This window comes from Musca autumnalis, unplaced genomic scaffold, assembly GCF_047663935.1.
Source record: "Musca autumnalis isolate F117 unplaced genomic scaffold, ASM4766393v1 scaffold_1, whole genome shotgun sequence".
In the NCBI taxonomy this organism is placed as follows: Eukaryota; Metazoa; Arthropoda; class Insecta; order Diptera; family Muscidae; genus Musca; species Musca autumnalis.
This window is the reverse complement of record NW_027411644.1, coordinates 31,851,726-31,876,398: the sequence shown is the minus strand read 5'-3', so window position 1 is coordinate 31,876,398 and position 24,673 is coordinate 31,851,726. Positions and strand designations below refer to the sequence as shown.

The window sequence follows — 24,673 nt, the reverse complement described above, 5'->3', positions numbered from 1 at the left end:
GTGCGTTTAATGTAGAGTAGATGGCCCCTAGGGTCGTTTACTGTAGAGTAGATGGCACCTAGGGTCGTTTACTGTAGAGTAGATGGCACCTAGGGTCGTCTACTGTAGAGCAGATGGTCCCTAGAGTCGTCTACTGTAGAGTAGATGGCCTTTAGGGTCGTCCACTGTAGAGTAGATGGTCCCCAGGGTCGTTTACTGTAGAGTAGATGGCACCTAGGGTCGTCTACTGTAGAGTAGATGGCCCCTAGGGTCGTCTACTGTAGAGTAGATGGCCCCTAGGGTCGTCTACTGTAGAGTAGATGGCCTTTAGGGTCGTCCACTGTAGAGTAGATGGCCCCTAGGGTCGTTTACTGTGGAGTAGATGGCCCCTTGGGTCGTCTACTGTAGAGTAGATGGCCCCTTGGATCGTCTACTGTAGAGTAGATGGCCCCTTCGGTCGTCTACTGTAGAGTAGATGGCCTTTAGGGTCGTCCACTGTAGAGTAGATGGCCCCTATGGTCGTTTATTGTAGAGTAGATGGCAGCTAGGGTCGTCTACTGTAGAGTAGATGGCCCCTTGGGTCGTCTACCGTAGAGTAGATGGCCTTTAGGGTCGTCCACTGTAGAGTGGATGGCCCCTAGGGTCGTTTACTGTAGAGTAAATGGCACCTAGGGTCTCTACTGTAGAGTAGATGGCCCCTAGGGTCGTCTACTGTAGAGTAGATGGTCCCTAGGGTCGTCTACTGTAGACTAGATGGCCCCTAGGGTCGTCTACTGTAGAGTAGTTGGCCACTTGGGTCGTCTACTGTAAAGTAGATGGCCCCTTGGGTCGTCTGCTGTAGAGTAGATGGTCCCTTGGGTCGTCTACTGTAGAGTAGATGGCCCCTTGGGTCGTCTACTGTAGAGTAGATGGCCCCTTGGGTCGTCTACTGTAGAGTAGATGGCCCCTTGGGTCGTCTACTGTAGAGTAGATGGCCCCTTGGGTCGTCTACTGTAGAAGGCACTTATGAGGTTGATAGAAGGCACTTATGAGGTCTTTTATAGATCACGACCCCTTGGATAGGAGGCATTTTGAGGTCTTCCTTGGATAGAATAGCTTTATAAGATATTATGTAGAGCACGACCGTTTGAAGAGAAGACCTTATGGTTACGCTTTTTTGATCGATCCTTATATAAAGGTCTAATGGAAACTAGCTAAAACTTAGCTCAAGGATCAATATACACACATTTATGGTGTGGAGTAGATGGCCCCTTGGGTCGTCTACTGTAGAGTAGATGGTCCCTTGGGTCGTCTACTGTTGAGTAGATGGCCCCTTGGGTCGTCTACTGTAGAGTAGATGGCCCCTTGGGTCGTCTACTGTAGAGTAGATGGCCGCTTGGGTCGTCTATTGTAGAGTAGATGGCCCCTTGGGTCGTCGACTGTAGAGAAGATGGCCCCTTGGGTCGTCTACTGTAGAGTAGATGGCCCCTTGGGTCGTCTACTGTAGAGTAGATGGCACCTTGGGTCGTCTACTGTAGAGTAGATGGCCCCTTGGGTCGTCTACTGTAGAGTAGATGGCACCTAGGGTCGTCCACTGTAAAGTAGATGGCCCCTTGGGTCGTCTACTGTAAAGTAGATGGCCCCTTGGGTCGTCTACTGTAAAGTAGATGGCCCCTTGGGTCGTCTACTGTAGAGTAGATGGCCCCTTGGGTCGTCTACTGTAGAGTAGATGGCCCCTTGGGTCGTCTACTGTAGAGTAGATGGCCCCTTGGGTCGTCTACTGTAGAGTAGATGGCCCCTTGGGTCGTCTACTGTAGAGTAGATGGCCCCTTGGGTCGTCTACTGTAGAGTAGATGGCCCCTTGGGTCGTCTACTGTAGAGTAGATGGCCCCTTGGGTCGTCTACTGTAGAGTAGATGGCCCCTTGGGTCGTCTACTGTAGAGTAGATGGCCCCTTGGGTCGTCTACTGTAGAGTAGATGGCCCCTTGGGTCGTCTTCTGTAGAGTAGATGGCCCCTTGGGTCGTCTACTGTAGAGTAGATGGCCCCTTGGGTCGTCTACTGTAGAGTAGATGGCCCCTTGGGTCGTCTACTGTAGAGTAGATGGCCCCTTGGGTCGTCTACTGTAAAGTAGATGGCCCCTTGGGTCGTCTACTGTAGAGTAGATGGCCCCTTGGGTCGTCTACTGTAGAGTAGATGGCCCCTTGGGTCGTCTACTGTAGAGTAGATGGCCCCTTGGGTCGTCTACTGTAGATGGCCCCTTGGGTCGTCTACTGTAGAGTAGATGGCCCCTTGGGTCGTCTACTGTAGAGTAGATGGCCCCTTGGGTCGTCTACTGTAGAGTAGATGGCCCCTTGGGTCGTCTACTGTAGAGTAGATGGCCCCTTGGGTCGTCTACTGTAGAGTAGATGGCCCCTTGGGTCGTTTACTGTAGAGTAGATGGCACCTAGGGTCGTCCACTGTAGAGTAGATGGCACCTAGGGTCGTCCACTGTAAAGTAGATGGCCCCTTGGGTCGTCTACTGTAGAGTAGATGGCCCCTTGGGTCGTCTACTGTAAAGTAGATGGACCCCAGGTTCGTCCATTGTAGATTAGATGGCCCCTTGGGTCGTCTACTGTAGAGTAGATGGCCCCTAGAGTCGTCTACTGTAGAGTAGATGGCCTTTAGGGTCGTCCACTGAAGAGTAGATGGCCCTTAGGGTCGTTTACTGTAGAGTAGATGGCACCTAGGGTCGTCTACTGTAGAGTAGATGGCCCCTTGGGTCGTCTACTGTAGAGTAGATGGCCCCTTGGGTCGTCTACTGTAGAGTAGATGGCCCCTTGGGTCGTCTACTGTAGATTAGATGGCCCCTTGGGTCGTCTACTGTAGAGTAGATGGCCCCTTGGGTCGTCTACTGTAGAGTAGATGGCCCCTTGGGTCGTCTACTGTAGAGTAGATGGCCCCTTGGGTCGTCAACTGTAGAGTAGATGGCCCCTTGGGTCGTCTACTGTAGAGTAGATGGCCCCTTGGGTCGTCTACTGTAGAGTAGATGGCGCCTTGGGTCGTCTACTGTAGAGTAGATGGCCCCTTGGGTCGTCTACTGTAGAGTAGATGGCCCCTTGGGTCGTCTACTGTAGAGTAGATGGCCCCTTGGGTCGTCTACTGTAGAGTAGATGGCCCCTTGGGTCGTCTACTGTAGAGTAGATGGCCCCTTGGGTCGTCTACTGTAGAGTAGATGGCCCCTTGGGTCGTCTACTGTAGAGTAGATGGCCCCTTGGTTCGTCTACTGTAGAGTAGATGGCCCCTTGGGTCGTCTACTGTAGAGTAGATGGTCCCTTGGGTCGTCTACTGTAGAGTATATGGTCCCTAGGGTCGTCTACTGTAGAGTAGATGGCCCCTAGGGTCGTTTACTGTAGAGTAGATGGCACCTAGGGTCGTCCACTGTAGAGTAGATGGCACCTAGGGTCGTCCACTGTAAAGTAGATGGCCCCTTGGGTCGTCTACTGTAAAGTAGATGGCCTCTTGGGTCGTCTACTGTAAAGTAGATGGACCCCAGGTTCGTCTACTGTAAAGTAGATGGACCCCAGGTTCGTCTACTGTAGAGTAGATGGCCCCTTGGGTCGTCTACTGTAGAGTAGGTGGCCCCTTGGGTCGTCTACTGTAGAGTAGATGGCCCCTTGGGTCGTCTACTGTAGAGTAGATGGCCCTTTGGGTCGTCTACTGTAGAGTAGATGGCCCCTTGGGTCGTCTACTGTAGAGTAGATGGCCCCTTGGGTCGTCTACTGTAGAGTAGATGACCCCTTGGGTCGTCTACTGTAGAGTAGATGGCCCCTTGGGTCGTCTACTGTAGAGTAGATGGCCCCTTGGGTCGTCTACTGTAGAGTAGATGGCCCCTTGGGTCGTCTACTGTAGAGTAGATGGCCCCTTGGGTCGTCTACTGTAGAGTAGATGGCCCCTTGGGTCGTCTACTGTAGAGTAAATGGCCCCTTGGGTCGTCTACTGTAGAGTAAATGGCCCCTTGGGTCGTCTACTGTAGAGTATATGGCCCCTTGGGTCGTCTACTGTAGAGTAGATGGCCCCTTGGGTCGTCTACTGTGGAGTAGATGGTCCCTAGGGTCGTCTACTGTAGAGTAGATGGCCCCTAGGGTCGTCTACTGTAGAGTAGATGGCCCCTAGGGTCGTCTACTGTAGAGTAGATGGCCCCTAGGGTCGTCTACTGTAGAGTAGATGGCCCCTAGGGTCGTCTACTGTAGAGTAGATGGCCCCTAGGGTCGTCTACTGTAGAGTAGATGGCCCCTAGGATCGTTTACTGTAGAGTAGATGGCACCTAGAGTCGTCTACTGTAGAGTAGATGACCCCTAGAGTCGTCTACTGTAGAGTAGATGGCCTTTAGGGTCGTCCACTGTAGAGTAGATGGCCGCTAGGGTCGTTTACTGTAGAGTAGATGGCACCTATGGTCGTCTACTGTAGAGTAGATGGACCTAGGGTCGTCTACTGTAGAGTAGATGGCCCTTAGGGTCGTCTACTGTAGAGTAGATGGTCCCTAGGGTCGTCTACTGTAGAGTAGATGGCACCCAGGGTCGTTAACTGTAGAGTAGATGGCACCTAGGGTCGTCCACTGTAGAGTAGACGACACCTAGGGTCGTCCACTGTAGCGTAGATGGCACCTAGGGTCGTCCACTATAGAGTAGATGGTCCCTAGGGTCGTCCACTGTAGAGTAGATGGCCCCTAGGGTCGTCTACTGTAAAGTAGATGGACCCCAGGTTCGTCCAGTGTAGAGTAGATGGCCCCTAGGGTCGTCTACTGTAGAGTAGATGGCCCCTAGGGTCGTCTACTGTAGAGTAGATGGCCCCTAGGGTCGTCTACTGTAGAGTAGATGGCCCCTAGGGTCGTCTACTGTAGAGTAGATGGCCCCTAGAGTCGTCTACTGTAGAGTAGATGGCCCCTAGAGTCGCCTACTGTAGAGTAGATGGCCTTTAGGGTCGTCCACTGTAGAGTAGATGGCCCCTGGGGTCGTTTACTGTAGAGTAGATGGCCTTTAGGGTCGTCCACTGTAGAGTAGATGGCCCCTAGGGTCGTTTACTGTAGAGTATATGGCCCCTTGGGTCGTCTACTGTAGAGTAGATGGCCCCTTGGGTCGTCTACTGTAGAGTAGATGGCACCTAGGGTCGTCCACTGTAAAGTAGATGGCACCTAGGGTCGTCCACTGTAGAGTAGATGGCCCCTAGGGTCATCTACTGTAAAGTAGATGGACCCCAGAGAAGACCTTTAGAAGGTCTTCTGTGGATAGAATACCTTTACGAGGCCTTTTATACATCACGCCGCTTTGGATACAAGACCTTTATGAGGTCTTCCGTAGATAGAAGACCTTTATGAGGACTTCTATAAATCGCGATCATTTGGATAGGAGGCATTTATGAGGACTTCTTTGGATAAAAGAGCTTTATGAGGTATTCTGTAGATCACGAATGTTTGGATAGAAGACTTTTAAAAGGTCTTCCGTGAATTGAAGACCTTCCTACAAATGGAAAGGAGGTATTTATGAGGTCTTATGTGGAAATAAGACTTTATTAGGTCTTCTGTAGATCACGACCCTGTAGAGGTAGAATTTATAAGGTCTTCTGTGAATAGAAGGCGTTTATGAGATTTTGCATAGATCACGACCCGTTGGATAGAAGACCTTTATGAGGTGTCTATATATCACAAAGCTTTAGAAATGAGACATTTTGAGGTCTTCCGTAGATAGAAGACATTTATGGGGGTCTTCTATTCTTCTAGAAGATCTTGCTCTTCCATAGATCCAAAGGATCGGATAGGAGGCATTTATGAGGTCGTCTGTGAGTAGAAGACTTTTAAAACGTCTTTTATAGATCACGACCTTTTGTATAGAAGGTATTTATGAGGTCTACTGTGCTCTTCTGCAGTTACAACCCTTCGGATAGGAGATAGAAAACCATTATAAGGTTTTACAGAAGACCTTTATAAGACCTTCTACGGATAAAAAAGCTTTACGTGGTCTTCTATGTATGGAAGATCTTTAAGAGGTCCTTTATAGATCACAACCCGTTTGATTAGAGACATATATGAGGTCTTCGTAGATAGAAAACCTTTATAAGGTCTTCTGGGGATAAAACACCGTTTATGAGGCCTTCTTTGGATAGGAGATATTTATGAGGTCTTCCATAGATAGAAGACCTTTATAAGGTCGACGAGTTCGTCGACGGGATATTTTTTTCTTGATAGGGCATCGAATGTACATCGAGCCTATTTCTTTCAAGAAATTCTAAATATTTTCAGATTTTGGAAAAAAATTATTTTATGTACCCACTATGAAAGCTGATAAAGGGTAATTACATTGGGGCCCCCCACCAAACAATGAAGAGGGGTTCACCGACGAAATATTTTTTTTTGGATAGGGCATCGAATGTCCATGTCTTTCAAGAAATTCTAAATATTTCCAGATTTTGGAAAAAAAATATTTTATATACCCACTACGAAAGCTGCTAAAGGGTAATTACTGACTAAGGGATACCTCCAAAATGGTCGAATAACTCGGAAACTAGATGAACTTTTCGACTGTTTTATTGTTTCAGCCGATGTTACTCATCAATAGGATTCCATTGGTAACCTTTTTGACCATGCAGAATTGTCCTTGCAGACGCAGGAGTTAGAATAATCGTCCTGACTAAGGGTTACCTCCAAAATGGTCAAATAACTCGGAAACTACCTGAACTTTTTGACAGTTTTATTGTTTCAGCCGATGCTACTCATCAATAGCATTACATTGGTACCCTTTTTGACCCTGCAGAAAATATGTTAGAACGTTGCCCAAAGAGGGTAACGTCAGAAGACGAGGTTTCTTCCAGTATGGTAACACAATGTCGTGCTTTCGATACAGTACTTGATCGGATGTTACCATGATATGGTGGATAGGTTTCTGCAATCCAGGCACGTCAGGAGATATCTTCATGATCCAGAAAGAAAGTAGAAACGAGAACCTCCAGATCTAAACTTTAGTGTGAGAAGTGTATGAAGGAATGGTCCTAACTAATGGGACAGTGACATTAAACTGAATGAAAACGGAAAAGTGTTGAATTTTTACGGAGTATCTTTTGATCCTCATGAAGGATCGACTTGCCCTTAAACTGCACAAAAGCGAAATGTTTAACTTTTATTAGGTTAGAATTCCGATAAAGACCTTCTTGGAATTTGTTTTATGACGTATAATTTGAGGCCAAATCGGATACTCAATTCGTACAATCCCGAGACGGCCTGTTCTATGCACCGGATTGACCCGTTGAAACATCTTCTCGGCCAGTGCCCGTCAGCCCAGCATCTACATGTTCGTCTTTATTTTTATTTTGGGAGCGATATGTCCAGGAAAGCCTGCTCCCAATTCTTATAGTCCATGCCGGGATAAAAAGTAACCCCGGACAATGAGAAAGCACATCAAGGATGGCTATTGGAACCTGGTTGTAGGGTATCCAAGACAAACAAACCTTAATAATCAGACTCTTTTCACTCTTCCAGATAATTTCTTGGCGTCAATCTCTACATCTCCTACACTCACCATCATCTCATCATCTCTATCCTATCATCCTCATCTCATCAAGCTACATCAACACTCTATCTTCTCCTTCATCTTTAATCATCTCAACAACACACCTCCATCATCTTTAAATAGCCTACACAGGATAAACACAATGGACCAACAGTCTCCGAGTGAAGCAGTCACCTATTTTAATAGAGGGCTTCGCATCCTTAAACCTAACCTAACCCCCAACCCTGGTTTTGCACCGTCTGTCAACGTCTCACCGTCTCAACCGTAGATCGGTGTCGTGGAGATCCAACTGGGGCCGTGATTGGGTGCATTTCAAGAACTGTTCAGGCCTGACCTTCCTTAGAGCGTAATACGATAGGGATTATGTTGCTTGGTAGTGCGCCAACGTGATCTCCAGTAAGTCTTCCTTATTGTCTTCGGCAATATCAGCCGCAGTCTTTAACACCGCGTATTGCTGTTCCAGTTCCTGAGAATGTGACATTCCTACAGTTTGACTGCGATGGTCTTCGTGACAATATCAATAAGATCGTGGATTTTATGAGGAAACGATTTTATGGAAACGAAGCTGAACAACACCTGCAGTCTTCGGAGTTGTGGGGTGGACACTTGTGTCCAGTACATACCTATCTCCCTAAGCAAATAGATAGCTTCGCATTTTGTACCATGAACGAGTACGCGTCCACCAGGATTAGAGGAGAATGCCATAGTTCGCTGACATATCCATTGTGTCATTCGATCAGACGAATGACGTGACTTGGCAACTCGTCATTTCCCTTGCGTCGGACCTTCTCCCTATCCTCATCTCCATCAATAGACCACCCGACTTCATAACATCTGAACGCCGTACTTTCGTTAACCATGGGAAAGCTAAATGCCAAGGATTCTGCGAATTCACCAACCAATGCTTCAGAGAATTGCCTAATCCCTCTGATGTTCGGATAGCAGAGAGGAATTTCCGAGACATTATCACTGCTGATGCCGCTCGCCATATTCCTGCTGGTCGAATACCTGAAATAAGACCTAATTTCCCAGCAGAGACGACTGGATTAGCAAATGAGCGTGATAAGCTTTGCCGTACGAACTCTAACGACCCCAGAGTCAGAGAACTGACAGCGGAAGTCAATAGGCTAGTCGGTGAATACAAGCGGAAAAAGGGGGAAGAGCATGTGAAGAGCTTCAACATTGGAACCGATTGTAGTAAATTGTGGACAACGGTTAATGCGCTATCGAACCCTTGTAGGAGGGATGATCAGACATCTGTCACTTTTAACGGCGTGGCTATGACAGATCCGAAGAGGTGCGCGGGCAATTTTTGCCGACAATTTATCGAGCATCCCGATAGCGACCGGGCTAAGAGAAGTGTTTTACGTCGTTTGCGATCTCTTCCAGCCTAGGAAGAACCGCCACAATTTGCGATGGGTGATGTTGCAAATGTTATCCGAGGCGCAAAATCATGCAAAGCGCTAGGACCTGGCGGAATTTCAATGGTGACACTAAAGCAGCTGGATGACCCGGGAGCAAGGTCTTCAACCTATCGCTATCCGCCCTAATAGTTTCCGAAGCTTGGAAGACGGGATGGGTGGTCCCGCTGCTGAAAGAATGCCAGCAAAGGTGAATCATACAGGCCGATCTCACTTCCATCCCCTGTAGCAAAGATACTTGAGGTGTTACTCCTCCCCAGCATCAGAGCGTGTTATCCAGTTGCGAATGATCAACACGACTTCAGGAAGCAGCATATCACCACAACAGCACTGCACGCCATTTCCACATATATTAGCCGATGACTCAACCAAGACAACCCATGCCACAGAAAAGTGATGGTAGCATTTGGATCTGACCAAAACTTTTGATATGGTCCTCCATGCTAAGCTGTTCGGGAATATCGATGGCTCAATAATTCCGACCACAAACTACCCCAAAGGCCTGGGGTGTCACATTCGATAGCATGTATAAGTCGTCCATATATGCGATAAGATGATAAATAGGAACAAGGCCCCTAGCCGGCAGCACTTGGGGTGTGGATAAAGAAACCCTGCAAACCACATATGGTTTGCCAACGTAAATGATACACAATGGGATCAAATCTGCTAGAATGCAACCCCGAGAACAGCAACAGGGTGTCTCCTCATGTCTGCAGTGGACCATTTGCATGAGGAGTCTAAGATCATACCGGTGCGTCGACACAACAGGATATTGACGATGCAATATTTGCATGGTTGTTATAGGCAAAACCATCCACACCGCCACCTAATGGACAGGCCCCGGCGGCCCAGGCATGTCAGGGATGATCTACGTGATCTGGAGAAAGAGGTTCAGAAATACAAAAGACAACCTCTATTAGGCCAAGATTGATGGCACAACGCAGAACATCTGCCCAGCATGCGCCACTGGTCGGCATAACTGCCCCTCTTTAACTGCCCAGCCAACCCGACTCACCTTACTCCACTCTCACTCATCATATCCAGGTGGCGTCCTTTCTGAATTTAGAGCTGGATGCAGAGCCGAATCTATAAAATGAAGACATACACATTAGGGTGGGGCGATTTGAACACCACCACGGGCGCCTGGATTTTCTAATTATTGGGATTGTACTGAGCAAAAAAGTCCACTAGACCATATGTCTACGGTGAAAGTCGAGCCCCCGGATTTTGATATGCATATCAGGAAGGATATTCATGCTGTAGAGAGGGAGGTCCAGCAATATAGGAGAGAAACCCTAGATCAACAGGCATATCAAGCAGGTTTAAATAGTATTCAAACGGCCATAAGCAAATATAGTGTGAATAAAGTTCTCGGAGTACATCCCCCATCTATCGCAGCTGAGGAGCGTCAGAGTAGTTTTGACTCAACTACGCTCAGGATATTGCAGTCGCCTAAATTCTTATTAGGCGGAAATCGATCGCGCCGTGCAAGACATCTGCCCAGTATGCGGCATGAGCCCGCACGACACAAAACACCTTTTCAACTGCCCCGCCAAACCTACTCATCTAACTCTAGTGGATCTGTGTCTACATCCCATCGTAGTAGGCATTTTCCTGGAACTGGAGATAGACCCAGAGCCAGATTGAACAGAAGAACGAACATACAAACATAATAACAAACACTGTTACAACAACAACACCTTTTATAAGTACACAAATTCGGATTTTTAAATATCATACCCTGAAAATGTAGGGAAATCCCTTTTATAAAGACAACATATACGATAAGGTCACTTGCAATAGTCATAGCTAACCCCTTCATTTCATTGAAGTGTGGTAATGCAATTTGCCCAATAATTGAGGGGAATCACTAGCTAAACCAATTGCACAAGATATACAACACACAAAAAAGGGAAGTGATTTTTTTATTGTGTTCTATATTCGTTGGCTGCAGACCATAAATGTCCCCTCCTTTTGTATCATTCACACAAAGATGAGTAACAAGAAAACAAAACTTCGAAAGGGGATTTACAAGTCAAAGAGGGTCGTCTATAATATGAAATGCTATAAATTGTAGAATAAAATGCGAAAACATTACAGTTTTCATTTAGCACAAGAAAAGCTAAAAGCAAATACAAAAATTTTGAAAAATCATTGAAAATAATTCGCATAATTAAGGATAAGTCATGGATATTGGTGGTTCAGCTACAACAAATCCCAAAGGTGGTAATGACATTAATGTAAAGGCCATGTGCAATGTGGGTAATGAAAGCTTGGGTGCTGCAGCTGGTGTCTTTGCCTCAGGCAATGACAAGCGTGGTCCGGCGACCACAGGAGCTTTTGGAGAAATCAGTTCGTAAGTATATTCTGCAATACTTTTTTGACAATTTTATTAAATAATTTTTGATATCATTATTTATATAGCAAAGGTCATGGTCTGACTCTACAACACTCCAATACCCATGGGGTGAGTAAATCCATGGGTGAAAATTTACGCATAAACACCTTTAAAAATGACAATCATTCAGTGGATTTGAATGCCTTCCACAATCGTACCCAGCTGCAAAATGGTTTGAAATTTGATGCTGTAGGAGCAAATGCTGCCTGGTCTCACGCCCAGGGTCATTCAGCCAGTCTGGGGATGACTCAAATTCCCAAGTTTGATATTAAAACAGTGAATGCCAATGCAACGGCAAATTTGTGGACCTCACCCAATCAGGCATCATCATTGAATCTAAATGCCTTTGCAAGTCAACACACCAGTGGACCATTTAGGGGGCAAAAAGATTTGGGTGGTGGCCTGGGATTTACTCACAGATTTTAATTTCTTATCACTTCTTCTTGCTTTAGTTTATGTAGAGAATAGCATCATAAAAAAGATAAGCAATTAAATATAAACAAATAAATAAACTTAAAGAATCAAAACAAAAACTAATAACTTACTCTGCTGCAGCTCCGCCAACTCCGCTGCCGCTTGGTCTATTGTTATCATCTGTAAAAGATGGTCGATTGGTGTTGTTGGGACCGCTGCCTCCACTATTATTATTGTTGTTGTTATTGTTACTACTAGAAGGCACAATTTCACTTGGTTTCGGTTTACTTTTGGAAATTGGTTGCAATTTTGGTGTATCCATAAACATTGTGAAGCAATTTGTTAAACTTTTTCAAGCAATTTAAAGACTTTTATAACAAAATGTAATCTAATCACTGTTCCATGGCAATTCCAATTCTTATTGGGCTTGCTTTTGGCTTTGTTTTCATTTATTTAATTTGCTTCTTACTTTTCCAATATTTTCACTTTTTCCATCGTAGACTTCACTCGCGACTTGTTTCCATTTTATTTGTTAGTTTCTGTTAATTTTTTAACAATAAATAAATCAATTTTTTATTTCTGAACAAAAATGGGCAAAACAAAAAAATCCAATTTTACGCACAATCCAAATGTCAAACTAAATGTAAACCAGCTGTTTGACAGATTATGGTGCTAACAGTGTTGTATATTGTGCGTTTATTTTCACACTTGGCGTTTTTTAATGCATGAAGGAGAATATGTGAAAAATAGTTGGTGGATTTCTATCTTGGCGTTTACACAAGACAACTGTCTGCAAATACAACTCTGATTTACTAATACACACAAACATTTGGCTAGTTGCCTCGGCACTGTCTAACAATTTTTGTAGACAGTAAACATGGACATTTTTGAGCAAATGAAAACAAATCTATTTCAAATAACAGAAAAGACAACAGAACTGGGATGCAACAAAACAAAATAGGTGAACGGAAAACAAAAAGAAGTCGACGATTTTCATTCATAATTTTACAACTGGTTTTGCAGTTGTCTGGGCGCCTACGTCACACAGGCAAGTTTTGAAGTTTTGACAATCAATACATGTACTCAACTGTCCTGTCATGTGTAAACGCAGGGTTAGTAAAAGAGAAATGGGAAGTACTTGCAAGTACTTACTAGAGTTGTACTTTTTAGCTCTTTTAGCTGATCGCTCTTTTTAGTTCAGCTCTTTTCAACGAACTAGGTCGTTCTTTTAGTTCAGTAGTTCAATCGTTCGTCGAAAAGCTCTGTCAGTCAGCTGTCTTTTCGTTCTGTCGTTCACTGGCTCTGACTCGTTCGGTTGCAAGTTCGTTCATTTGTATACAAACACACGAACATATGTATACCGATAAAGATAAAACAACAGAAGAATATTTTAAAGAACCTAGCAACGAAAATAAGTTTGTTGTGATTAAAAAGTAAATTTGGGGTTTTTTAAACTTTAAATTTGTAATTAAGTTAAAAATAAATGAAAATTATAAAATTACGATGAATAAAGATGTGTGTGGGTATCTGTGTAAAATTAAAAATGTAAACAAAACTATTACATTTACAAAGGCAACAGTTAACTCTGACGACGGCGTCACATTATGATACGTGAATGACGTGCTGAATCGTTCGTTCTTGAATCGAATCGTTTGATTTGATCGTTCTTTTATCTTTCGGTCAGTGCTCAGTGAGCTACTGAACTATAATGAACTATATCGACTGATCTAGTTCGTACGCTCTTTTCAATGAATCGTTCAATTGAACTAGTTCGTTCGTGAACTATACAACTCTAGTACTTACAATTACTTTTTATCGAACAGGCCTAATGTTTATGAATACAGTATACCTGGCTTTTGCATCTATTTTGTAACCACAACTGTAGATATCGTTGTCCAAAGATCAGCTTTTTCTTGGATTTGTTCCATGAGCCCGCGTTTCTGCGCCATAAGATATTATTTTGGGGCGATTCTATTCCGATTTTTATTTATTTATTTATCGAGTTTTCTTTAAATGATTTCATTAGACCTCTTTTAGGTATTTATAGATCGCGTTCCCCACTACAGCAACTTTGTGATATCACTCTACTGTGAAACTCGACCTAGGAACCCTTGTTTTTATGAAATTGTTTCAATGAAACACTCTAGTGCCCGCAGGGGCATTCCTAAAAAGGGATGACGGGTGTAACGACCCCGCGGACCCCACGTTACCGACCATGGGCGGTATAACCCTAATATACCTGTGAGAGCCAACCCAAATAGGTGGGGAATAGGGTCTCTAGGTATCTGCGTTGTTACGGCGGACAAGGCAGTAGGGATGGCAGCGGATGAGCCTATATAGGTCAACGGTGGCGCCCACAGACTTCCAAGAAGTGTACGCTCGTGCTTAGGCAAAAGGTTAATCCTGGGGAACCTTAATTGAGAGCAGCCCTCTCAACCAGGATAGGAGACAGTGGTCCAATCACTCACTTCTCCGAATGCTAACTGATTAAACCGAACACGCAAAGAGAAAATATAAAAACCAATTCGAAAAACAGATCACCGAACTGGCGACGAAATAGGACTATCGAGTACGGAACATGGAACATAAGAAGCTTAAATGGGAAAGAAAACGAATTGGTTGATGAAATATTGGGAACAAATGTTAAATACCTAGCCATAACCGAAACAAAGAAGAAGGGGTGCGGCTGTGAAATATTAAAAGACGGTTTCATTCTATTATATTCTGGAGTTCCGAAGAAGGAAAGAGCCCGAGCTGGCGTAGGCTTCGTAATCCATAAGGAAATGGAAGACTCTATCTGCGAATGGAAATTCATAAATGAAAGAATAATGGCTTTAAAAGTTAAAGAGGACACTTCACATACAACATTAGTTGTTGCGTATGCACCAACAGAAGACGCATCTGCAGAAGAAAAAGATACATTTTTTGACAATCTTCAAAACACTATTGACGACATTACTACAGATGTGATCCTAATGGGGGACTTCAACGGAAGAGTTGGAAGAAGCCCAGAAAATTATGAAAATGTTGTAGGGAAATACGGGGAGGAAGAAATAAACAACAACGGTACCCGATTGTTGCAATTCTGTATTGCCAATCAGCTAATAATTACAAACACAATGTTTCCTCATAAACACATTCATAGATACACGAGGGAGGAACCCGCACGACATGAAAAATCGGTTATAGACTATATAATTATTAGGAAAAACCAACTACCTAGATGCCGGGACGCCAGAGTCAAAAGAGGTCCGGAAATAGGCAGCGACCACTTTCTGGTCGTTTTGCGCAGAGCAATAACAAAAACCCCGCGAAAAGCAACCAGACAGAGAAATCTGCGAACAAAGATTAAAATTTCAAAATTAAAATCCAGGGCGGTCCAAGAAGAATTTGCTCAAAAAGTAACAGAAAAGGCAAATGAACTTAGTACATCGGCTCTAAATGAAAATGTAGATATCTTATGGACTAATTTTAAAACCATAATGATAGAAGCAGCAAAAGAAGTATGCGGCGAAGCGAAGTGCGGAGGACGACACGTTAAAGCAACCAAATGGTGGAACGACACTATTAAATGCGAAGTTAGAGAAAAGAAAACAAGATGGAAACAATACCTCAACAACAGAACGCCATCAAACTACAACCATTACAAAGAACAACGAATAAGAGTCAAGGAAATTGTCCGCAAATCGAAATCAGAATCGTGGGAGGAATTCGGAAAATATATGGAAGAAAACTACAATCAGAACCAAAAACTGTTTTATAGAACTTTAAAAAGCCTCAGAAGACCAAAAGAGTGCCCCATTAAATTTATCCGAAGTAAAGAAGGAGAGCTACTGAGGGACGACCAAAAGATAATGGCACGGTGGAGAGAGTATTTCAACGAGCTACTAAATGGTGATAGCACACCCGTTACGGAACAAACACCAATAACTCAAGAAGATGAAGGTGTAACAAATATAATAACAACGCAAGAACTTAGTCAAGCTATACAGAAAATGAAACTGGGAAAGCAGCAGGCCACGATGGTATAGCCCCAGAACTGCTGAAATACATGGGTGCGACAGGCGAAGAAATGCTTCTCAAAGTGATAAATGTTGCATGGACGACGGCCACGATACCCAGCGACTGGCAGGTAGCCATAATCAACCCCATATTCAAAAAGGGCGATAACCAACTTTGTCAGAACCATCGAGGAATATCCCTTTTATCAGTTGCAGGAAAAATCTACTCTAGAATCCTAACAAACAGACTTAGGAGTGAAATCGAAGACGAACTCGAAGAAGAACAGTGTGGTTTCAGACCCAATCGAGGTACACAAGACCTGATATTCACAATGAGACAAATATCAGAAAAGACCATAGAGTACAATAAGGAAACACATTGTTGCTTTATCGATCTAGAAAAAGCCTTCGACTCGGTAAAATGGCAGGAAATATGGGATGTGCTGGACAAAAGAAATGTCAACGGTAATTTGATAAGAAGAATAAAAAGTTTTTATAAAATATGCCGAAATTACGTGAGAACGGGAAACTCTACCTCGGAAGAATTTCAGACGAACCAAGGTGTAAGACAAGGAGACATATTGAGCCCATATGTATTTATAATTCTAATGGACGACATTATAAAGACGTGTAAGGAGTCATTTCGAACATTGAATATAGGAAATTGGAAAATGCAACCTGTTAAAATATCAATGCTAGCTTATGCAGACGATGTGACTATATTAGCCAACAATCAAGAAAACCTACAACAAAATATAAACATTTTCGTAAACGAAATGACAAGACGAGGTCTACGCATTAATATCAAGAAAACGGAAACAATGGTCATCAGCCGAAATAAATGTGAACACCAACTGCACATCGGAACTGAACCCCTAAAACAAGTTAAACATTTTTGCTACCTTGGTGCAATACTAAGCGAAGACGGGAAAGCCGACAGAGATCTTAACCGTAGAATATCAGCAACAGCAAATCTCTACTATAGCCTCAACCGAAACTTCATCAGTAAGAGAGAAGTAACAAAAGGAACAAAACTAGCAGTTTTCAAATCAACTTACGTTCCAACACTTACGTATGGAAGTGAATCATGGGCACTCACAACCAAAAACCAGAACAGAATCCAAACATCAGAAATGAAGTACCTACGCCGCGTTGCAGGAAAAACCAGGAGAGATAGGGTTAGAAATGATACAATCAGATCTAACCTAGAAATCGAGCCCCTTAACGACAAAATCGAGAAAAACAATCTAAGATGGTTTGGCCATGTGACAAGAATGCCAGATACAAGATTACCAAAACGTGCTTTAGAAGCAAGACCCACTGGGACAAGAAGTAGAGGAAGACGAAGGAAAACCTGAATGGACACAGTTAACAATATATTAACCAAACGTAATATAGAACCCACAACAGCCAAAGCTGCGGCTCAAGACAGAGTAAAATGGAGAAATCTTTGCAAAAACCTCTACACTGCAAGGTAAAAGAGGTCCGGAATAAGTAAGTAAGTAAGAAACACTCTAGTGTGACCTTCGACTAAACAGTAACTACATTTACAGTCCCTACATTTAACTCTGCATTGCACTACTTCCAAACTTTTTTGCTGGGTTTTCAGACCTCCATGTGGATGAAGAAGATGTGGTGAAATCATAACTCGACATGCACAACTTAAAATTTTTTGCTGGGATGTAGAAACGAAAACAATTCTTAAATTGTCAGCATTTCTTTTGTTTTTGTATGAGAATTTCATTTACAGCAAGTCCCGGTCCACACTAGAGTGATTTCAATGAAATAAATTCATGAAAATATTTTTCTTAGATCGAGTTCCCCACAATTTCATAAGATTACTTTAGTATGGAACTCGATCTAAGAACACATAATTTGATGAAATATTTTCATTGAAATCACTCTAGTGTGGACCGGGACTAACCTTGCTCAGTAGTGCGATTCTTTAACTCATTTTTTGAGTTACCGACAAATGTCGGTAAAATTAAAATGCTTATAATTTCGGTGATTAACGATGTTTTTCGGTAAGTTAGCGACGAATAAAAAGCAGTCGTAAAGTTCTACCGATAGCAACAATGTTGTCAACATTTATTTTAACTTTTCATTCATAATTTTGCGTTTTAATTTTACCGATTTTTGTCGGTAACTCAAAAAATGAGTTTGAGAATCGAACTACTGAACGGTAAAATGTTTCACCATCAATTCTCTTGCGTTTTTTGTTGAAACAGAAATAAGTGAATATTTTTGTAGATGTTTTGTTTAAATTGTTAATTATCAGGCGAATCGTTTTTGGGGATACTGTGCAAAAATGGATGAAACGTCGAAAGAGACGTCCAAAAATCGATCTTTCCTAATTTCTCTTAAATTATGTTTTTTCTCTTTCGTGTGAAAAAACACCGTTTTGAGCAGCCATGATTTACATTAACTTATTTTGTCATTTCAGTTCGATCAGCTGGGCCAATGCATCTAAGGGGTAGTTTACACTATATGTAAATGTCATATGACGTTAAATATTCGCTAATATGTGGAATATTGGAGATTTTACGCCATTTATTCTGTGCATCCACCCCAACAAAAATATAATAAAAATACGTCTCCACATTGTCTCCGTGGGTAGATATGGAATGTTTTTATTTCGTGTCATATGACATTGATAGATAGTGTAAACTGCCTCTAACTTGGTATTTGTTATGAAAGAACACTTACTAACGTTAAAGTCATCGTCAGAAACATGCCATGTGTAGGTAACAAAATTACAATGCTACCTACGCTAAAAATAGAAATATGCAGTTTGAAATGGCATAACGATGCTGTTGTTCTTAACCATACACAGGCTATTTATACCCTACAAGGAGCAAGAGTTCCTTTGCATTTATTTTCCATATCTATACATATCCTTTTCTGCCAGCATAAGGCAAGCATATTTCTTTTCTCCATCATATCAACGTGGGGATGTAGCTCAGATGGTAGAGCGCTCGCTTAGCATGTGAGAGGTACGGGGATCGATGCCCCGCATCTCCATAATTATCAACCAGTCGTCCTGTTCGCTTTTGCTTGTACGAAAAACGATAAAGAAGAAGTGTTGAAAGGAATAGCGAAAAGTGGGTTTCTTGTACTAAAGAAACAAAAAACAAAACGCATATTTCAATAGTCCTTGGTCACACTAGCCAGTTTCTTGTAACGAATAATAGGAAGAGGCAATATCGCAAGCACAGAAAAACAGCGGTTTCACTACCTCATACCCCTCGCCTATAGACTCGAAGTCGCCATGTTGAAACAGCGCTAGTGTGACCTTCGACATAAAATTTCTTTCATGAACATACTCCTGTGCTGCGATTCTCCAACTCATTTTTCGATTTACCGACAAAAATCGGCAAAACTAAAACGCAAAATTATGAATGAAAAGTTCAAATAAAAGTTGACAACACTCTTGCTATCGATAAAACTTTACGACTGTTTTTTATTCGTCGCTAACTTACAGAAAAACATCGGTAATTACCGAAATTATAAGCATTTTAATTTTACCGACAATTGTCGGTAACTCAAAAAATTAATTAGAGAATCGCACTACTGGGGCTGGATTCTGGTTCTATGAAAATTTTAAATGAAAAATATTTTCTTTAAATTTTTTTTTTCATTTGACAGTTTTTTCCTTTATAAAAGTTTTCATTTCACATTTTCATAAAAACAGAATTGAGTCCCTGGATTGAGTCCCTTTTGAAAATGATAAAACCGGCAAAAGTAGTAAAAGTTGTAATCTGCTCCCATATGAATTGTATGGTGTCTGGAGTAAAGGAACGCTTTTCAAGTAAAAAGTTTTAAGAATTGCACGTAAAGACCAGAGCTTCTGGTGTGGAGCGGGACTAAGAAGACATTACACTCAAAATCGAATAAATTTAAATTCAATTTATTACGAAAATATGAGTTTTATTGGCAAAATGTTCAAAGTAATTTAAATACATTTGAAATCTTAAAATCCTAGATACATTTATATAAGGTAGAAGTGACAATCAGCTGTATTTTTAACTTTTTTAAATTTGGTTTGCTAAAATAAATTTCTTCTTTTCATCGTAAACGTGTAATAACAATGACCTACGACAGTCCTGTATGCTTTATATTTACGTTTTGATTCAAATTTGTTCTTTTTTAGAGAATTTTCAAAATGTATCCATTATAATAACAATGATGTTGTTTTAGTAAATTTGTTAGTTGTTGTAATTCATGCATTTATTTACCTTATATAAATTTGCCTTGTTAAGATCGAATTCAATTTTAATGCTTTCGCATAGAAAAATGAAATCATCTCATTTCGTGATTTCAGCGAAATCAACATCGAAATCACAATACTCATGATATACAACCCTGTTTTTGCCTAAAAAAGTACCAAAAGATTCAACACATTTCACGTAACACAATAAACAAGGTAGATGGTCAATTGCTGCAACAAGCAATTTTAGTAATGTGTAAACAATGTTAAGAAATAGTAAATTACTTTGCCCATACAAATTTCTTGAAAAATACGGGAACGGAAAAACGAAGTAAATTGCAAAAAATCCAGCACAAATGTCAAAATCAACGTATCAGCTATCTTCTTAAGATACCAATAAACATGGTGCTAGTTTCTACTATGCCAAATTTGTATAGCAGAAAACAGGAGAAGAGGGTGTTATTCGGCGCTATTTTTGTTTAAAGAGAAGTGCAAGCCTTGCTAGATTTCAGAGTAAGGGAAAGTAGTAATAGTTTGCAGGATCTGAACACAACTTTTATCTAAAATTATTTTTTATTTTTTTCATTTGTTAGTATTATACACAATTAATACGATATATAGATAATTGTACGAAAATTTTCGAAATAAAGCAGTAAAGTTCTATATTGTCGTTTTTTATGACTACTTCAATTTACAACAGCTTGTTTTGAAAATTCATATTCGATCAGCTGCGCATATGCATCTACCTTGATTATTGTGATATGTTTGAAATCAACAAAATATAAGTATAAACACCAGAGTGTATTTCAGGATTTTGCGAAATCCGTAAGTGCAAACTTGGCATAAGTTTTTTTTTGTTTTGTAATCAATCATGGTAGAACAAATACAAGGTAAAGTTAATACTACAACAAATACAACTCGAACAACAACCACAAAGGAATTTGTTTTTGTTTGTAAACCTTAGTGTCAACGTAAATGTAAACAAAACAAGGAAATGTCTATAAATTATTGGAATTTAAAAAACTAATATTTTTTCACATTTGATTGAATATTTTGGAAAACATGAATGAAAACTCGTTAGATTTTCAATTTGAATGTTTCCATATCATTCCACTAAATGCATAATTTCTCGCAGAAAGTTTAATACTTGCAAAAATGTTTCGGGTCGCTGGTAATTCATTGAAAAAAGAGAAGATGTTTCAATCATTTGCTTTTGAAAACAAAAAAGCACATGTTTATTAGGGCTTTATTCTTTTCAAGTTTAACAAAATACCACACATATTAACAAATATTGTACCGCCTCTATAAGCGATGTTTTAGTGTACGGCATGTCGTTCGGACCTGGAGGAGGTTACATGTCAATGATATGAAGCTGTCTTTATGGGAAATAGTTTTTTTTTCTGATGAATAAATTTGTTCTTCAAAAATATATATCCCTAATATACATCGAACATAGAAATAAATACATAAAATGTCGAATGGAATTTGACACTAACACTACAACCCAGTTCAGTCAGCTGGGTATTGCTGCTACCTTTTCTTGTTCTACCATGGTAATCAATATGTGTGTTCGTTTACTCAAAATTTGTACAAATTGTTACTGGATGTTGTTCGTTTACTCCACCGTACAATGCAAAAGAGATTAGTCGTTTACAAGAAGTTACTGGACTTGTACAAATTTGTAGAAATTATTGAGTAAACGAACACACCTAATATGAATATGTTATGTCAAAACTTTCTTTATGTTGTTGGGGAAATAGTTCGGTGTGATACCACTACCTGGGTAATTGTGCCATGATCATTTCTTAAAAGAGTACCCCATATAGCCTGCTTATATTATAGATTTTTGCAGGGTTAACATTCTTTGTGAGGATTTGTTCGACGTATGCGCAATGGAATTGAAACCCAGTGGGCTTATTAAATCCCCGTTATATGTAAACGTACTATAATATCTTCATCTTACAAAATGCAACACTGAAGAATATATCATTTTTATTAAAGAGCCTAGAAGTAGGCAACATTACACTAAAATTAATGGCGATGTCAGCAACAATGCTCGTCTAGTCACCAAAATAACAATGTTGCCTACGCTAAAAATAGAAATACACATTTTAAAACAACAGAATGTGTAGCGATGTTGTTCATAACAACACACAGGCTATTTATACCCTACAAGGAGCAAGAGTTCCTTAGTAATTATTTTGTTCCATTCATTTACACATCCTTTTCTGTGTGCATTGGGCATTTCTTTTGTCCTGGATAGCAACGTGGGGATGTAGCTCAGATGGTAGAGCGCTCGCTTAGCATGTGAGAGGTACGGGGATCGATGCCCCGCATCTCCATAATTATCAACCAGACGACCTGTTCGTTTTTGCTGCATGGAAGAAGATAAAAAATACATTATTACTTCACAAGTTTGGGCTGGGCATAGACTAATAAAAGAGAAATCTTCTCAACTAAATTCTCTGAGTGGGAATTGAGTCAGTCAGAGATATGCACTCAATGATATGGGACCTACAATGATATGGGACCTACAGTTTATCGCCGAGTCCGAACGGCGTGTCTAAGACACCACTATTGTAGAGAAGTTTTACATGGCTGAAATAATCAGGAAATGTCGCCAACATTTCTATCTTTTAACGTCTTTTAAAATGTTAACCTACTGTTCGGTTTTGGGATATTTGAGTTAAAAGGAGGAACTACTTTAACTACTGAGAAATTTAACTTATAATAAAGGAGCGCTTGTTGCAATTTAATGGGACACTATTATAATTAATTTGACAGTTATTTTTGTATATTTTTAAGTCAAATAATTCGAGTTAAGTCAAATTATGATGGCAATAACCGGCTTAATACACACTAATTATCGGCCTGTTTCACTATGTCGAACGAAAATGAAAACGAAAGAAAAATAACTAAAATCGTGTATGATTTTAAAATTTTGTAGTTGTTTTATAACAAAGAAAAATTCAATATTGCCATGAAAACCAAAGTTTAGGTTTTCTTCGTTCGCAATCAGTTTCTTTCGACATAGTGAAACAGGTTCTATATGTAGATAATATATTTTTTTTGTTTCTAAAACGCCATTTGCATTAGAGCATTTTGCAGGGTTAACCTTCTTTATGAGGATTTTTTTTGACGTATACCCAAAGGAATTGGCATTTGAAACCCAGTGGGTGTATTAAATCAGGTTATATAGAAACGCACTAAAATATAGGATTATTCCACAAACTGTCATGTTAATTACGCGTAGTTAAAATCGATGTCAGTTTTCTCTCTAAGTATAAGTCTGTTCGATAACACAAAAGTTAGTATAAATTTGTACAAACATTTACAAAATGCTGTTCGATAACAAACCTGCTTAATAAAAGAGAAATGAGAAAGAGTTGCAAGAACTTGCAAGTACTTTTAACTTGCAAAGTTATCGTACAGACCTTATGTGTGAAGCAACAGCTGATTTCTTGGCAATAACCCGTTATGTGGGGATGTAGCTCAGATGGTAGAGCGCTCGCTTAGCATGTGAGAGGTACGGGGATCGATGCCCCGCATCTCCAAATTGTTTTTTTTCTATTTTTATAAAATCTGTACACTTTTTCGTTCATCAGGGCTATGCTGATTAATAAAATTAAATCATTATAAAGAGTTTTGACATTTAATTTGTAATAATAAATCGAGATAAGGCAGTTTATTATGATTATTAGTGACAAGTCGCTCATTATTGGTTGACGATAGGATATAAAAATATTTTAAGGATATAAAAAAGTATGCAAAATGAGAAATATGGCTTTAAGATGTTAATTAATATATTTCAAGAAGTCGGACATGATTTAAATTAAAATTTGTAGATTTGTGTAATTTTTGATAACTGTCAAAGGCGCATGGGGATGTAGCTCAGATGGTAGAGCGCTCGCTTAGCATGTGAGAGGTACGGGGATCGATGCCCCGCATCTCCAATCCATTTTTTGAAAATAAAATAACTTTGTGTTCGTTGCTTGCTTTCCAAATGTCAAGTTATGAAGGAATGCCACAGCCTCTTCGCAATTCGCGTTCCCCATATTATTTGACATTTGGAAAGAAATCCAAGCAAGCAAATCAAGCAAAGAACTGGTTCTATTTCTTCCTTTATTATTCACACAGTTTGAGGGCATATTTCCGACTGCACCTTATTACTTGTTTGTTTTACCAGCTTGTTTTCGATACCTTTCATCTAATATCATTTTCTCCATATTTTGGCGGCTGTATCTAATCTGAATAAATATATTGATACTAAAAACTATGTTGAATATATGTAAGTGAATAAGCATTAAGTCCCATAAGGCAATCGTTATTTTTATTTATTTCTCAATAAAAAAACAATTTAAATAAATAATAATAAAAAAACAATGGGCTCAACCGGGATTTGAACCCGGGACCTCTCGCACCCAAAGCGAGAATCATACCCCTAGACCATTGAGCCTCATGATGGATGGAAGGCAAAAGTGTGATTTTGTTGCAGTGGCAACGAAAACAATGATCATTGTGTTTTCCATTTATTCATTTGGCTTTCTCCAAAAACAAGCTGCACTGCATAGCTACTAAATGGGACGTTTTTAACGGTATTTTTATCTTTTATCTTAAGAAATGCTGAGGTATATAGCATGCTGTTATGGGAATGCTATTGTACAATTACCTTGTATTAAATTAGCTCTGTTCCAGAACTAAAAAGTTTTTACAATTTTTACCACTTTTATACATT

General features: G+C 40.8%; 2 protein-coding genes and 1 non-coding gene across 3 annotated transcripts in view; 1 reads left to right on the top strand and 2 right to left on the bottom strand.

The window, feature by feature from the left end:
- LOC141395310 (uncharacterized) overlaps positions 1 to 13,055 on the bottom strand; it is a 162,034-nt gene extending 148,979 nt beyond the window's left edge. Inside the window, exon 1 of the mRNA XM_073970973.1 lies at positions 11,862 to 13,055. Within this exon, the coding sequence (XP_073827074.1) occupies positions 11,862 to 12,058 (197 nt within the window). The 5' untranslated portion in view covers positions 12,059 to 13,055. The remainder of the gene's footprint in view (positions 1 to 11,861) is intronic.
- LOC141395332 (attacin-A-like) lies at positions 7,961 to 11,849 on the top strand. The gene is made up of 2 exons (XM_073971006.1): positions 7,961 to 11,274; positions 11,343 to 11,849. Exons 1-2 carry the CDS (start codon positions 11,105 to 11,107, stop codon positions 11,740 to 11,742), a joined length of 570 nt encoding a protein of 189 aa, XP_073827107.1. The 5' UTR covers positions 7,961 to 11,104; the 3' UTR covers positions 11,743 to 11,849.
- An 11,267-nt stretch (positions 13,056 to 24,322) lies between the features above and the next one.
- TRNAP-UGG (transfer RNA proline (anticodon UGG)) lies at positions 24,323 to 24,394 on the bottom strand. Its single transcript has one exon. It is a non-coding gene; the product is annotated as a tRNA-Pro (tRNA).
- Positions 24,395 to 24,673: the final 279 nt, after the last annotated feature.

Excerpts from the sequence above, each read along its gene's own strand:
- LOC141395332 (XM_073971006.1), top strand. The coding sequence starts at position 11,105 with ATGGATATTGGTGGTTCAGCTACAACAAATCCCAAAGGTGGTAATGAC. Across the intron at positions 11,275-11,342 it reads GCTTTTGGAGAAATCAGTTC|CAAAGGTCATGGTCTGACTC; the intron begins GTAAGTATATTC and ends TTATTTATATAG.